The sequence below is a fragment of the Tachyglossus aculeatus genome, chromosome 2 (genome assembly GCF_015852505.1).
Source record: "Tachyglossus aculeatus isolate mTacAcu1 chromosome 2, mTacAcu1.pri, whole genome shotgun sequence".
Taxonomy (NCBI): domain Eukaryota; kingdom Metazoa; phylum Chordata; class Mammalia; order Monotremata; family Tachyglossidae; genus Tachyglossus; species Tachyglossus aculeatus.
In genome coordinates, this window is record NC_052067.1 from 136486752 (window position 1) to 136503467 (window position 16716).

Here is a 16716-nt window from a genome sequence, read left to right on the forward strand (position 1 = left end):
CACTGAGCCACACTGCTTCTCTGTACTGAACAGATTACTGAACAGAGGAACAGCTAGATAGCCATCTCATCTGGGTGAGGGGAGGGACTTTCTATCTTGGATGCAGGGGAATGGAGAAGATGACCTCTGAGGGAATCCTGGTCATATGAAGAAAGCAGCCTTACATTCAGTAAGTGAAGAGGATTTCAGGAAGGAGAAAGGAGAGGGGGTTATGGAAGAAGAATGACAAGGTGTTCTCTGCCTCCTGCCAAGGCAGAAGAAAGGGAAAGGAATTAAAGTGAGACTGAAGGATTTAGGTGAGTTGTGAAGAAGAGCTTCTTGGCACTGGGGGTGGGAAACATTGGAATTAGTCATTGGAAATGGTTTGACATCTCAGCCCAATGACCAGGGTGGTGCTTTTAAAATCAATTGATCCATCAATCCTACTTATCGAGTGCTTATTGTGTACAGAGCACTGTGCTAAGAACTTGGGAGACTACTGGGAAACTTAGTTGATGGAAATATTCCCTGCCCACAAGAAGTTTAAAAACTAGAAGGGGAGACAGTTGTTAAAATAAATTACGTATATATAAGTGCTGTTGGTCTGAGGGTGAGGTGAATACCAAGTGCTTCAAGCAGCATGACATAATAATAACCATTCTAAGTGCTGGGATAGATACCAGGTAATCAGGTTGAATACAGTCCCTGCCCTGCATGAGGCTCACATTCTTAATCCCCATTTTACAGATGAGGTAACTGAGGCACAGAGAAGTGAAGTGACTTGCCCAATGTCACAGAGAAGACAAGTGGCAGAGCCAGGATTTTAATTCATGACCTCTAACTCCCAGGCCCGTCCTCTTAGTGGATAGAGCCCTAGCCTGGGAGTCAGACGGTCATGGGTTCTAATCACAGCTCCTCCACTTATCTGCCTTGTGGGCTTAGGCAAATCACCTCACTTCTCTGAGCCTCAGTTACCTCATTTGTAAAATGGGGATTGAGATTTTGAGCCCCATGTGGGACAGAGACTATGTTCAACCTAATTTGCTGGTATCTACCTCAGTGCTTAATTCAGTGCCTGGCACATAGTAAGTGCTTAACAAATACTGCTATTATTATTATTATTGTTGTTGTTATTGTTGTTGTTGTTATGAAAGGGGGCAAGTCTGAAGGCTTTAGAAATATCTGCAGTCCATCTGAAAGCTAGATGTCAGGTGGCACCGGCAGACCAGGCTGGCACACTGCCATCAAAAATGGACTGTAAGACTAAGGGGCATAAGTGGAATCAAGCCTAGGTACTGCAAACTGATTGAGACCTCCACTTTCACAGCCATGGCAGCCCCTCATGCTCTTTGGCATTCTTATGTACTTACCTGTTTAGGGTGATTGATTTATTCATTGTCTTAATAGTTCTTCTTTACATCTTCTCTCACTCATAACTAAGGAATTTGTGTCTATTATGCCTTCTTGTGCTCCCTATTAGATTGTAAGTGTTTTAAGGCAGGGATCACACCTTTCATTTCTTCTGTGGCCCCTCAAATTCTTTGAGGAGGGCTTTGGACCAAGGAGGTGCTATTGATGATGATGATGATGATGAAAGTTGTAATGATCATCACTGGTATATGCGTGCAGAGCACTACACTAAGCACATGGGAGAGTACAATGCAAAAATACAAGAGGGACTGGGGAAGGGGCATGTCTTAGTGGAAAGATCAGAGGCCTAAGAGTCAGAGAATCTGGGCTCTAATCCCGGCTCTCCCAATTGCTTGCTCTGTGACCTTGGGAAATTGACTCACCTTCTCTGTGCCTGTTTTCTTAACAGTTAAATGGGGAATTTAATGCCTGTTCTCCCTCCTACTTAGCCTCTGGGCCTCAAGTAGGACAGGAACTGTCTCCAACCTAATGAACTTGCACCTACTCCAGCTCTTAGAACAGTGTTTGACACATAGTAAGACTCAACAATACCATTAATATTAAAAAAACAACAGAGTTGGTAGAATGAAGATGATGAAGGTATTGCTGGTGATTGTCATTGTCATCACTTTCAGGGTGGACTGGGAACTTCTTGAGTGCAGGGAACTATGCTGGAAGCTTAGGAGAGTAGTCAAAATACATAAAAGATACAATACCAACCTCAGGATTTTTTTTTAAAATGGCATTTGTGAATCTCTTACTCTGTGCCGGGCACTGTACTAAGTGCTGGCATAGATGCAAGATAATCAGGTTGGACAAAGTCCATGTTCAACATTGAGCCTCACAGTCCTCAGAATTTTACTGATGAGGCACAGAGAAGTGAAGTGGCTTACCCATGGTCACACAGCAAACAAGTGGCAGAGGCTCAGGCCCTCTGACTCCTAGAGGGGGTATTCTATCCATTCTGACTCCTAGAAGGGGTAGTCTATCCATTAGACCATGTTTCTTACAGACTAAGTAGCATCATTGTTATCATCAAGTCCGTACTGGGTGTCCATTATCCTTTTCTGAGATGCTGGGATTCTCCCAGTCTGATGGGGAGGAGAAAGGAGACAGGACAGACATACAGACTGACCCCCAGCTTCCAAATCCAGGATACCTGAACAGGAATGTATGGTAAGCACAAATTGAAGGGGATCAAAGCCTCACAGGTTTTGTTGAGTGATAAGGGAATGGGTGGGCTAATTGGGGAGAGCTCCTTGGAGGAGGTGACCTTGAACTGCAGAGAGGCAAGAGGAGCAAAGGTGGACAGTTCCAGTGTCCAGGTACTGAGAAGTATTTCCATCAACAGTCCTCTCACAGGGGACCAGAGAGCTTCCCAAACCACGTTTGCCCAGAACAGCCAGACATGCCAAGGTTCAACCAGACCAGACCTGTAACCTTCATCCTGAAGGGCATTCCCGGCCTGGAGGACCTGTACCTGTGGCTGTCTCTGCCCTTCTCCTTCATGTTCATCGCCATTCTCCTGGGTAACGGCACCATCCTGTTCCTGCTAGTGACAGAGTCTACCCTGGACAAGCCCATGTACCACCTGCTGGCCATGCTCTTGCTGGCTGACCTGGTGTCGACCCTGTCCATGATGCCCCAGGTCCTCAGCCTCCTCTGGTTCGGCGTCCAGGATGTCAGCCTGGAAGCCTGCTTGCTCCAGATGTTTTTCATCCACAGCTCCTCAGTGGTTCGCTCCACCGTGCTGGTGGCCATGGCCTTCGACCGCTACGTGGCCATTTGTGACCCCCTGCGCTACACAACTGTGCTCAGCGGCTCCTTGGTGTGCCGTCTGGGGCTAGTGGCACTGTCCAAAGGGGTGGGGCTTATTCTTCCCTTCCCTCTGCTGCTTAGACAGCTGACCTTCTGCCGGACAGTCATCGCCCACACCTACTGCGACCACATGGCCGTGGTCAAGATGGCCTGTGGGCACACCGGGCCCAACCGTATCTACGGCCTGTTCGTGGCCGTCCTGGTGGTGGGCCTTGACTGTTTGTTCATCGGGGTCTCCTATGCTCTGATCCTGCGGGCCGTGTTGCGGTTGTCTTCCCATGGGGCCCGCCTCCGTGCCCTCAGCACCTGCTCCTCCCAACTCTCAGTCGCTGTCATCACCTATGGCCCTGCCCTATTCTCTGCAATCGTCCACCGCTTTGGCCACTCAATCCCAGTCCACAGCCATGTCCTCCTGGCCAACCTCTACCTCCTTGTCCCTTCTCTGTTCAATCCCATCATCTTTGGGGTGAGGACAAAGGAGATTCGGGACATGGTCACAAAGTACCTGGGCCACTGCCCTGGGACATATGCCCAGTGGAGAATGAAGGGAAGGGGCCAGAGGCCAGCCCTTTCTGCTCCATTTGCTCCCTGACTGAACTAATTCTTATAATGTGCCAACCTCTGGGCTAGACAGAGTAAGTCCTCATTTTCCCTTCCTCTCTTCCCCCTGTGTTGACTATGCATTTGGCTTTGTTCCCCTTAAGCACTTGCTACTCACCCCAACCCCCCAGCACTTATGTAAATTGCTTTCCACTCTATTATTTTCCCTCTCTGCAATTTATTTCAACACCTGTCTCTCCTTGTGATCTGTAAGTTTCTTGTGGGCTCAGATCATCTCTACCAACTCTATCGCATTGCACTTTCCAAAGCGCTTAGTACAGTGCTCTGTACAAAGTAAGCATTCAATAAATACCATGAATGGATTAATGGATTGATTGATTGATAGATCCTTGGGTCAAACAAAGCGGCTGTCCAATGTTGTACTCGTATGACTTCTGTGGAAGGTTGGCTATCCTTGGGTAGACGCTGGGTTGTTAGAAGATGAAGATAATGACCAGGAATGTAGGAAATAACTGAATGTGGAGATAGTAGGGGGCGCTGTTGGTTTGGAGTCTATTCCATTCTCTCTATGCAGCCCTCCCAACCTGCCCCCCAGCATTCTACCCGAGAGCAACTGTTGGGTATGGTTTCTTTCCCCCCAGGACAGGCCTTCCACTCTACCAGGTCCTGATCAAGTCTCCAGCTCTACTTGCCAGCCTGGAGAGCTGCAAACACAGCCTGGGCAGCTGTGGACAGGGGGACCTGAGTGGCCAGTGCTCTCCTGAGTAGCCGGGGGTGGGCCAGTAACAGAGGCCCCATGCCATCTGAGAGTGAAGACCAGGCAGAGTACCAAGGTGAGTGAGGCAGGCTAGTCACCCTGGCCAAGCTGGACTATGTCCATGGCTTCCCATGGTCCAGGGTTCCCAGGATTGGGTAAGGACTCAGAGAACAAAGTGTCCTTATCGGGGTCCCAGGGTGATTAAATAGATGGAAAGCAGTGTGGCGTAATGGAAATAGCATGGTCCCGGGTGTCAGAAAGACCTGGGTTCTAACCCCAGCTCTGCCACTTGCTTGTTGTGTAACGAGCAGTCATTTAACTTCTCTGTGCCTCAGTTAACTCATCTGTCAAGTGGGCATTTAATCCTCTTCCTTCCCACTTAGACTGTGTGTACCATGTGACACAGGGACTGTGTCTAATCTGATGATCTTCTATCTACCCCAGCGTGTATTATAGTGCAGATACATAGTAAGCACTTAACAAGTACTGTATTTAGTATTAATTATTAAGGGTAGGGTTTCCTAAAGGGAATTGAGAGTATTTAACTGGGAAGAGGAAAGGACAGAGAAGGTGTGATGGAACTGGATAGCCCTCTTCAAGTTTAGGAAAGGTTTTCCTAGGGTGGACACTGACCCATCATTTGCTTTGTTAATAGCAGACTTAGACTTGAGCTTCAGCGAGACAAAATTAAGATGGGTGAAATAAGGAATTTCCTAATGTTTAGAGGTTTTGAACACTGGTGTAAGTGACCAAGGGAGGGGGTGGAGTCTCCATTCCCAGAGATTACTGAAGAGAGAAACAACTAGATAGCCATCTCATCTGGGTGACAGAAGGGATTGTCCAGCTTGGAAGCAGAGAAATGGAAAAGATTACCTTCAGGGGCATCCTGATCATTTGCAGAAAACTGCCTTCTGTTGGGTAAGTGAAGGGTATTGCAGGGAGGGGAAGGGAGAGGGGGTTATTGAAGAAGATTGGCAAGCTGTACTCTGCCTCCTGCCAAGGCAGAAAAGATGGGAAGAAAACTGAAAGAGAATCTGAAGGATTTAGGTGAGCTGTCAAGAAGAGCTTCTTAGCCCGGGGGCTGGGAAACATTGGAACCATTCATTGATGATGTTTTGACATAGCCCAATGACCAGGGTGGTGCTTTTGTTTTAATAAAATCATGTATATATGTATATATGTTCGTATGCATTCATTATTCTATTTATGTATTTATTTTACTTGTACATATCTATTCTATGTATTTTATTTTGTTAATATGTTTTGTTATGTTCTCTGCCTCCCCCTTCTAGACTGTGAGCCCACTGTTGGGTAGGGACCATCTCTATATGTTGCCAACTTGTACTTCCCAAGCACTCAGTATAGTGCTCTGAACACAGTAAGCACTCAATACAGACGATTGATTGATTGATTGATTGATTAATGCATCAATCATACTTATTGAGTGCTTATTGTGTACAGAGCACTGTGCTAAGAACTTGGGAGAATATTGGACAACTTGGTGGAAATAGTCCCCTCCATAAAGAAGTTTAAAAGCTAAAGGGGAGACAGACATTAAATTATGTGTATGTAAGTGCTGTGGGTCTGAGGGTGAGGTGAATATCAAGTGCTTAAAGGGAATAGGTCCAATGGCTTCAGGCTTTGCTGCAGCCCAGCTGAAAGCTCGCAGTCAGGTGGCACAGACAGACCAGGCTGACATGTAGTCGTCAATAATGTATCTGGAGACAAGGAGACGTAACTGAAAATAGGTCTGGGGACTGCAAATTCATTGATGTTTCCACTTCCAGGGCCACAGCACAACTTCAGGTACTTCTATCAATCAATCCTACTTATGGAGTGCTTACTGTGTGCAAGGCATTGTACTAATCACTTCGGAGATTTGAATACAATAGGGTCGGTAGACATAGTCCCTGCCCACTCGAAGATTAGAGTTTAGAGGGGGAGACAGACACTAAAAAAGATATAAGGTACAAGCCACTGGGAGTCTGAGTTTGGGGTGAATATCTGGTGTTCCAAGGGGACAGGTCCGAGAGCTTCAAACACTGCTGCCGGCCAGTTGAAAGCTAGGAGTCAGGTAGCACAGACAGACCAGGCTGGCACACTGTCATCAGAAAGGGACTGTAAGACTAAGGGGCATAAGTGGAATCAGGTCTAGGCACTGCAAACTCATTCATCAAATCTTCCCGGCCATGACATTCTTCTGTATTTACCTTTTTAGGGTGATTCATTGTCTTGTTATTTCTTATTTACATCTATTCTCACACTCATAAGTAAGGAATTTATGTCAGTTGTGCCTTCTCGTGCTCCCTCTTAGATTGTAAGTGCTTAAGAGCAGGGTCCACACCTTTCATTTCTTCTGTGGCTATTCAAATTCCTAGAGGAGGGCTTATTAATAATTATTATTATTATTATGGTATTTGTTAAGAACTTACTATGTGCCAAGCACTGTCCTAAGAGCTGGAGTAGTCACAAGGTAATCAGGTTGTTCCACATGGGTCTCACCGTTTCAATCCCCATTTTACAGATGACATAACAGTAACAGAGAAGTTAAGTGACTTGCCCAAGGTCACACTGCAGACAAGTCGAGGAGTCGGCATTAGAACCCATGACCCCCCAACCCTTTTCCTCAATCTCCTCACCATGCCTCGTTCTCGCCCGTCAGGCCGTCGACCCCCGGTCCACGTCCTCCCCCGGCCCGAAATGCCCTCCCTCCGCCCATCCACCAAGTTATCTCTCTTCCTCCCTTCAAGGCCCTACTGAGAGCTCACCTCCTCCAGGAGGCCTTCTCACACTCAGCCCCCTCCTTCCTCTCCCTCTCCATCCCCCCCGCCTTACCTCCTTCCCTTCCCCACAGCACCTGGATATATATATATCTATATATATATATATCTATATATATATAGATATATATATATGTTTGTACATATTTATTACTCTATTTTACTTGTACATATCTATTCTATTTATTTTATTTTGTTAGTATGTTTGGTTTTGTTCTCTGTTTCCCCCTTTTAGACCGTGAGCCCACTGTTGGGTAGGGACCATCTCTATGTGTTGCCAACTTGGACTTCCCAAGCGCTTAGTACGGTGCTCTGCACACAGTAAGCACTCAATAAATACGATTGATTGATTGATTGATTGATTGATTGAGGCCTTCCCACACTGAGCCCCTCCTTGCTCTCCCTCTCCATCCCCCCCCAGCCTTCCCTCCTTCCCTTCCCCACAGCACCTGGATATATGTATATATGTTTGTACCTATTTATTACTCTATTTTACTTGTACATATCTATTCTATTTATTTTATTTTGTTAGTATGTTTGGTTTTGTTCTCTGTCTCCCCCTTTTAGACTGTGAGCCCACTGTTGGGTAGGGACCGTCTCTATATGTTGCCAACTTGGACTTCCCAAGTGCTTAGTACAGTGCTCTGCACACAGTAAGTGCTCAATAAATACGATTGATTGATTGATTGATTGACCTCTGGCTCCCAACCCCGTGCTCTTGTTACTAGGCCATGCTGCTTCTCACCCTGGCTTTGCACCCAGGAGGTGCCTGATGAATGCAATTGTTGGGGACGATGATGATGATGGAAGTTGCAATAGTCTCAATGGTATACACGTGCAGAGCACTATATTAGCTATATAGCACTATAATACTATATTAGCCCTCTCATTCACCCCTCACATACAAGCCGTCACCAAAACCTGCCGGTCTCAGCTGTGCAACATTGCCAAGATCCGCTCTTTCCTCTCCATCCATACCGCTACCCTGCTCATTCAAGCTCTCATCCTATCCCGTCTGGACTACTGCATCAGCCTTCTCTCTGATCTCCCATCCTCGTGTCTCTCTCCACTTCAATCCATACTTCACGCTGCTGCCCAGATTATCTTTGTCCAGAAACACTCTGGGCATATTACTCCCCTCCTCAAAAATCTCCGGTGGCTACCAATCAATCTGCGCATCAGGCAGAAACTCCTCACCCTGGGCTTCAAGGCTCTCCATCACCTCGCCCCCTCCTACCTCACCTCCCTTCTCTTCTTCTACAACCCAGCCCGCACCCTCCGCTCCTCCGCCGCTAATCTCCTCACCGTACCTCGTTCTCGCCTGTCCCTCCATCGACCCTCGGCCCATGTCATCCCCCGGGCCTGGAATGCCCTCCCTCTGCCCATCCGCCAAGCTAGCTCTCTTCCTCCCTTCAAGGCCCTACTGAGAGCTCACCTCCTCCAGGAGGCCTTCCCAGACTGAGCCCCTTCCTTCCTCTCCCCCTCGTCCCCCTCTACATCCCCCCCATCTTACCTCCTTCCCTTCCCCACAGCACCTGTATATATGTATATATGTTTGTACATATTTATTACTCTATTTATTTATTTATTTATTTTACTTGTACATATCTATTCTATTTATTTTATTTTGTTAGTATGTTTGGTTTTGTTCTCTGTCTCCCCCTTTTAGACTGTGAGCCCACTGTTGGGTAGGGACTGTCTCTATATGTTGCCAATTTGTACTTCCCAAGCGCTTACTACAGTGCTCTGCACATAGTAAGCGCTCAATAAATACGATTGATTGATTGATTGATTGATTGATTGATATTAGGCACCCAGGAGATTACAATACAGCAATGCAAGAGGGATTAGGGAAGGGGCATGACCTAGTGGAAAGATAGTAGGCCTGTGAGTCAGAGGACATGGGATCGAATCCCAGCTCTCTCAATTGCTTGCTGTTTGACCTTGGGAAAGTAACTTAACTTCTCTATGCCTCAGTTTCCTCAACAGTAAAATGGGGATTAAATAGATGTCCTCCCTCCTACTTTGCCTCTGAGCCTCAAGAGGGACAAGAATTGTGTCCAACCTAATTCACTTGCACGTACCCCAGCTCTTAGAACAGTGTTTGATACATAGTAAGTGCTTAACAAATACCATTAATAATAATAAAAAAGAGTTGGTAGAATGAAAATGATGAAGATGTTGCTATAGATTATCACTAGCACCATCTCCAGGGTGGATTGGGAGCCTCCTGGGTGCAGGGAACTATACTAGAGGCTGAGGAGAGTAGTCAAAATAAGTAAAAGATACTATCTCTACCTTGATGGGGCATTTTTTAAACAGTATTCATTAAGCTCTTACTACGTGCCAGGCACTACAGTAAGTGTTGGGTTCTTGTACCAATGCCTTCGAGTAATTTCCGACCCATAGTGATTCCATGGACACACCCTCTTCAAAATGACCCGTCTTCTATCATATGGTCATCTGGTATGTATACCTGTAGAGTTTCCTCGGTAAATCAATCAATCAATCAATCAATCGTATTTATTGAGCGCTTACTATGTGCAGAGCACTGTACTAAGCGCTTGGGAAGTACAAATTGGCATCACATAGAGACAGTCCCTACCCAACAGTGGGCTCACAGTCTAAAAGGGGGAGACAGAGAACAGAACCAAACATACCAACAAAATAAAATAAGTAGGATAGAAATGTACAAGTAAAATAAATAAATAAATAGATAAATAGAGTAATAAATATGTACAACCATATATACATATATACAGGTGCTGTGGGGAAGGGAAGGAGGTAAGACGGGAGGATGGAGAGGGGGACGAGGGGGAGAGGAAAGAAGGGGCTCAGTCTGGGAAGGCCTCCTGGAGGAGGTGAGCTCTCAGCAGGGCCTTGAAGGGAGGAAGAGAGCTAGCTTGGCGGATGGGCAGAGGGAGGGCATTCCAGGCCCGGGGGATGACGTGGGCCGGGGGTCGATGGCGGGACAGGCGAGAGCGAGGTACAGTGAGGAGATTAGTGGTGGAGGAGCGGAGGGTGCGGGCTGGGCAGTAGAAGGAGAGAAGGGAGGTGAGGTAGGAGGGGGCGAGGTGATGGAGAGCCTTGAAGCCCAGGGTGAGGAGTTTCTGCTTGATGCGCAGATTGATCGGTAGCCATTGGAGGTTTTTGAGGTAAAGATAGGGAAGTTGTTTACCATTGCCTTCTTCTGCACAGTGAAAACTTGAGTCTCTGTTGTATTTGATCTCAACGTTTTGATCACTTGCTCATCCACCTTTGACTCTTTTACAAGCTGCTGCTGCCCAGCACAGGTGAATTGACATGTATCACAGATACTACCACATAGCTTTAAGCTTCATCAACGTATGTAAACTTTCCTGCCACAATAGGGCATCGATTCATAGGCGAGAAGTGCTGGAGTAGATACAAGGTAATCAGGTTGGACACAGTCCATGTCCCACATCAGGCTCCCAAACTTAAGCCCCATTTTACAGATGAGGTAACTCAGGCACGGAGAAGTGAAGCGAGTTGCTCAAGATCACACATCTCCCATGTGGCAGAACCTGGATTAAAACTAAGGTCCTTCTGACTCCTAGGGCCGTGCTCTATGCACTAGGCCATGATGTTTCTCATGGGGTTTACAGAGTGGGTAGAATCATTGTCATCATCGAGTCTGTGCTGGGTATCCACTCCTTGTTTCCAGGATCCTGGAGTTCTCCAAGTCTGATAGGGAGGAGAGAAGAGACAGGACAGACTCACAGACTGTCATCCAGATATACCCAAAGAGAGGGGTGAGAAGCATGTGTTGGCAGGTTGTACTTTCCAAGTGCTTAGTATTGTGTTCTGAACACAATAAATGCTCAATAAAAGCGATTGAATGAATGAAAGGTCACTTAACTTCTCGGTGCCTCAGTTTCCTCATTTGAAAAATGGTAATTTAATACTGGTTCTCCCTCTCCTCTAGACTGTGAGCCCTACTGTGGGCAGAGAATGTTTGTTGTTGTATTGTATTCTCCCAAGCACTTAGTACAGTGCTCTGCACACAGTAAGTGCTCAATAAATATGATTGAATGAATGAATGAGTTGAAGGGGAGAAAAGCGACACAGGTTTTGTTGAGGGATCAGTGAGTGGGAGGGGTTAATCAGGGAGAGCTCCCTGGAGGAAGTGACCTTGAGCTGCAGTGGGGAGGGAGGAGCAAGGGGGAACAGGCCTAGTTTCCAAGTACTGAGAAGTATTTCCATCATCAGTCCTCATACAGGAGACCAGAAAGCTTCTCAAGGCAACTTTGCCCAGAACAGCTGGCCACGCCAAGGTTCAACCAGCCCAGCCCTGTGACCTTCACCCTGAAGGGCATCCCTGGCCTGGAAGACCTGTACCTGTGGCTGTCCCTGCCCTTCTCCTACATGTTTGTCGCCATTCTCCTGGGCAACAGCACCATCCTGTTCCTGCTGGCGATGGAGTCTGCCCTGGACAAGCCCATGTACCACCTGCTGGCTATGCTTTTGCTAGCTGACCAGGTCTCCACCCTGGCCATGATGCCCCGGGTCCTCAGCCTCCTCTGGTTTGGCATCCAGGACATCAGCCAGGATGCCTGCTTGCTCCAGATGTTCTTCATCCACGGTACCTCGTTGGTGCTCTCAGCCGTACTGGTGGCCATGGCCTCCAAACGCTACGTTTGTATTTGCAACCCCTGTGCTACACAGCTGTGCTCACCGGCTCCCTGGTGTGCCGCCTGGGGCGGATGGCGCTGGACAAAGGGATGGTTTTGTTTCTTCCCATACTTCTGCTGCTCAGAGAGCTGACCTTCTGCCGGACAGTTATTGCCCACACCTACTGTTACCACATGGCCGTGGTCAAGATGGCCTGCGGGCACAGCAGGCCCAACCGTATCTACAGCCTCTTTGTGGCCGTTGTGGTGGTGGGCCTTGACTGTCTCCTCATCGGGGCCTCCTATGCCTTGATCCTACGGGCCGTCTTACAATTGTCTTTCCGTGGGGCCTGCCTCTGTGCCCTCAGCACCTGCTCTTCCCATCTCTCGGTCGTTCTCATCATCTATGGCCCCGGCCTCTTCTCTGCACTTGTCCAACACTTTGACCACTCCATGCTGATCCACATCCACATCCTCCTAGCCAAACTCTATCTCCCTATCACCTCTCTGTTCAACCCAGTCATCTTTTGGGTGAGGACCAAAGAGATTCTGGACATGGTCACTGAGCACCTGAATTGCTGCCCTGAGACACAAGCCTGGTAGAGAATGTAGTAATGGGGATGGGGGACAGCTCCCTTTGTTTCATTTACTCAGTGATCAATTTGGTTCTTACTATGTGCCAACCACTGTGTTAAACTAGGTCTTTATTGTCCCTATCTGACCTCCCTGCTGTGTTGCACTTGGCTGTGTATCCCTTAAGCACTCTGTTATGTACCCCAGCCCTACAGTACTTATTATTTACATTAATGTCTGTTCTTCGCCCTAGACTGTAAGCTTTTTATAGGCAGGGAATGTATTTGTTTATTGTTATATTGTACTTTTCCAAGCTCTTAGTCCAGTGCTCTTCACACAATAAGTGCTCAATAAATACAATTGAATGAATGAATATTTATACTCCATTTCTCCTCTTTTAAATTTATTTTAATCTCTGTCTCTCCCTGTAGATTGTAAGTTCTTTGGGCGCATGGATCACAGAAGCGGCATGGCTTAGTGGAAAGACACTGAGCTTGGGAGTCAGAGGTTGAGGGTTTTAATCCTTATTTGGCCACTTCTCTGCTGTGTGACCTTGGGAAAGCCTCTTAATTTATCTGTGCCCCAGTTTACCTCATCTGTCAAATGGGGATTAAGACTGTGAGCCCCTCCTGGGACATCCCTGATTACCTTGTATCTACCCCAGCACTTAGAACAGTGCTTGGCACATGGTAAGCACTTAACAAATACCATTATTATTATTATTATTCTGCAAGCTCCTCATCTGTCCCCCATCCTCTAACTGGGAGCTAAGGATTAGCTCTTTGACACCTTCTATTCTACACTTACACCCATTCCCTTGAAGATAATAATAAAAATAATAATAATAATTCTGATAATTGTTAAGTGCTTACTATGTCCCAGGCACTGGACTAACCACTGGGGTGGGTACAAGAAAATCAGGGTGGACCCAGTCCCTTTCCCACACTGGGCTCACAAAGGGTTGGACCCAGTCCCTTTCCCACTCTGGTATCACAGACATAATCCCGGCTCCACCAACTGTCAGCTGTGTGACTTCGGGCAAGTCACTTAACTTCTCTGTGCCTCAGTTACCTCATCTGTAAAATGGGGATTAAAGCTGTGAGCCCCCCATGGGACAACCTGATCACCTTGTAACCTCCCCAGTGCTTAGAACAGTGCTTTGCACATAGTAAGCACTTAACAAATACTATCATTATTATTATTATTATAATCCCCATTTTACTGATGAGATAATCAAAGCACAGAGAAGTTAACTGACTTGCCCATGGTCACACAGCAGACAAGTGGAGGAGCCAAGATAATTTGCCCCCACAGCTTCATCTACACTTTCTGCATGGTGATTCTGAAATCTACATCACCAACCCTGATCTCTCTCCATCTCTGCAGTCTTTCATTTCCTCCTGCCTCCAGGACATCTCCAGTTGGATGTCCAGCTGACATATCTCAAACATAATTTTTTGTCTTCCCACCCAAACCCTGTTCTTCTACTTATTCTCCTATCACTGTAGACATCCTCTCTGTCTCACAGTGCTTAGAACAGTGCTCAGCACTTAATACAGTGCTCAGCACTTAGAACACTGCTTGGCACTTAGTAAGCACTTAACAAATGCCATCTTTACTGTTACTATTATTGTTACAAGCCCTTAACCATTATACTCTGCTCAAGCAGCATGGCTCAGTGGAAAGAGCCCGGGCTTTGGAGTCAGAGGTCAAGTGTTCAAATCCCGACTCCGCCAATTGTCAGCTGTGTGACTTTGGGCAAGTCACTTAACTTCTCTGTACCTCAGTTACCTCATCTGTTAAATGGGGATAAAGAATGTGAGCCCCCCATGGGACAGCCTGAGCAAGTCAATTAACTTCTTGGTGCCTCAGTACCCTCATCTGTAAAATGGGGAACCAATACCTGTCTCCCTCTCTTCTAGAATGTGAGCTCCATGCAGGGACTACTTCATCTAATCTGAGTAATTTGTATTTACCCCAATGCATACTACAGTACTTGACACAATATAGGCACTTAATAAATAACATAATTATCAATTATTATTACAAGGGGAAACAGACATTAACATAAATTACAGTTAGGGGAAATAGTAGTGTATGCTGTGGGGTTGGGGTATCAATGCACTTAAAGGGTACACATCCAAATAGTCAGCACAGAGGGGTTATGTCTTTAGTAGGGCTTTAAAGATGGGGCGTGGTGATCAGGTGGATGTGTAGGGGGAGGGAGTTTATGGGGTGGGAGTTCCAGGCAGGAGAGAAGACTTGAGCAAGGGGTTGATGGTGAGAGAGATGAGATTGAGACAGATGATTCACTCAGTCAGCTTTAACATGCATTTTCATTACTTATTTTGGGTAGAATGTTATGTGTCTGATTGGACAAATACATGATCCATAAGTTGTCACATGAAGATTTGGTGAAGGGAAAAAATGATTGTGCTTAGGAGCGCAGAACTTGTCAAAGACTGAGAAGAGTCAGGCAATTTTTCCATAAAGTGAGATTGTTGGGGAACACAACTATCTCTGTGGTAGCAGAAATGACTTTACCCTATGTACTAAATACTAAGGATATCTGTTGGGATGGCACACCCCGTTTAGCGGAATGCCTCCTGAAACAGATGAGGCTTTCAGTAGGATTTGTGGAATCGGGAAGACTGTGAGCCTGTTGTTGGGTAGAGACCATCTCTATATGTTGCCAACTTGTACTTTCCAAGTGCTTAGTACAGTGCTATTCTATTTATTTTATTTTGTTAGTATGTTTGGTTTTGTTCTCTGTCTCCCCCTTTTAGACTGTGAGCCCACTGTTGGGTAGGGACTGTCTCTATATGTTGCCAACTTGTACTTCCCAAGTGCTTAGTACAGTGCTCTGCACACAGTAAGCGCTCAATAAATACGATTGATGATGATGATGATGAGTGCTCTGCACACGGTAAGCGCTCAATAAATATGATTGAATGAATGAATTAGAGGAGGAGAAGGTTCCAGGTGGAAGGTCATTGACGGTGCATATGACTTCTGAGGGAGATTGGCTATTCCTAGGGAGATGCTGGGGTCTAGGGAGACACAGAAATTGCCCAGGGATGTGAGACGCATCTGTGTTCCACCTCACCTCTGCCCCCTGGGGACTACTGCTGATTTGGACTCTGATCCATCCTCTCCATCCTGCCCTCCCTTCCTGTTTCCCACCATCTCCTTGAGAGCCACAGTTGGGCATGGTTCTTCCCCCCTAAGTACGGGCCTTTCTCTCCTCAAGGTTCTGATAAAGCATCCCGCTCTACCTGCCAGCCTGGAGAGCTACAACCGCAGCCTGGACAATTGCAGATGGGGGACCTGAGTGGCCAATGCTCTCCTGTGCAGCCCAGGGTGGGCCAGCAGTAAAGGCTCTGTTCCAGGTGAGAGTGTGGATTGGGAAGAGTGCCAAGGCTAGTGAGGCAGGGTGCTGACCCGTGACCACAAACGTGGGCAAGTTATATGGGGCCCATGGCTTCCCACAGTAATGAGGAACCAGGATTGGGCAAGGACTCAGATAACAGAGGTTCTTTATAGGGGTCCCAGAGCGATTAAATGGATGGAAAAAAGAGAAAGGACCTGGGTATAAGAAAAAAATGGGTTCTAATCCTACCTCTGTCACTTACAAGTTGTGTTGACCTTAGTCACTTAGACTTCTCTGTGTCTCTGTTATCTCATCTGTAAAATGGGGATTAAATCCTCCCCACTCCAACTGAGACTCTAAGTGCAATGCAAGAAAGGGACTGTGTCTAACCTGATGATCTTCTAGCTACCCCACTGTGTAGTGAAGTGCAGGTACACAGTAAGCACTTGAAAAAGTTCTGCATGGAATTATCAGTCAACCAATCAATCCTATTTATTGAGCTCTTACTGTGTGGAGAGCACTGTGCTGTGCACTTGTGACAGTACAGCATAGTAATAAAACAGACATATTCCCTCCCACAACGAGGTGTTTAATTATTAAAAGATTCCTAAAGAGAAGTGGGGGTTTTTAGCTTGGAAAAGGAAAGGATGAAGAAGGGATGAGGGAACTGGAGAGCACTCTTCAAGTTTAGAAAAGTTTTTCCTGGGGTGGACGCTGACCCATCATTGCCTTTGTTTACAGCAGACTAAACAGATTTAAGGTGCAGAGGGAAAAATAAAGGATGGGTGACAAGAGGAGCTTCCTGAATACTTAGAGGGTTTAAATACAGGAGTAAGT

General features: G+C 46.6%; 2 protein-coding genes across 2 annotated transcripts; both read left to right on the forward strand.

The window, feature by feature from the left end:
• Positions 1–2797: 2797 nt before the first annotated feature.
• On the forward strand, positions 2798–4536 carry LOC119943311 (putative olfactory receptor 52P1). The gene is made up of 2 exons (XM_038764170.1): positions 2798–3708; positions 4410–4536. The coding sequence occupies exons 1-2, from the start codon at positions 2798–2800 to the stop codon at positions 4534–4536; spliced, it is 1038 nt and encodes a 345-aa protein (XP_038620098.1).
• A 28-nt stretch (positions 4537–4564) lies between these two features.
• LOC119943313 (putative olfactory receptor 52P1) lies at positions 4565–15840 on the forward strand. The gene is made up of 7 exons (XM_038764186.1): positions 4565–4601; positions 6313–6331; positions 6840–6842; positions 10991–11078; positions 11587–11908; positions 11992–12467; positions 15760–15840. The coding sequence occupies exons 1-7, from the start codon at positions 4565–4567 to the stop codon at positions 15838–15840; spliced, it is 1026 nt and encodes a 341-aa protein (XP_038620114.1).
• Positions 15841–16716: the final 876 nt, after the last annotated feature.

Coding starts and splice junctions, on each gene's coding strand:
- LOC119943313 (XM_038764186.1), top strand. CDS start 4,565: ATGCCATCTGAGAGTGAAGACCAGGCAGAGTACCAAG. Junction 11,079..11,586: donor AGATATACCCAAAGAGAGGG/GTGAGAAGCATG, acceptor TGCCCAGAACAG/CTGGCCACGCCAAGGTTCAA. Junction 11,909..11,991: donor CCAGATGTTCTTCATCCACG/GTACCTCGTTGG, acceptor TGTGCTACACAG/CTGTGCTCACCGGCTCCCTG.
- LOC119943311 (XM_038764170.1), top strand. CDS start 2,798: ATGCCAAGGTTCAACCAGACCAGACCTGTAACCTTCATCCTGAAGGGC. Junction 3,709..4,409: donor ATTCGGGACATGGTCACAAA/GTACCTGGGCCA, acceptor CTTTCCCCCCAG/GACAGGCCTTCCACTCTACC.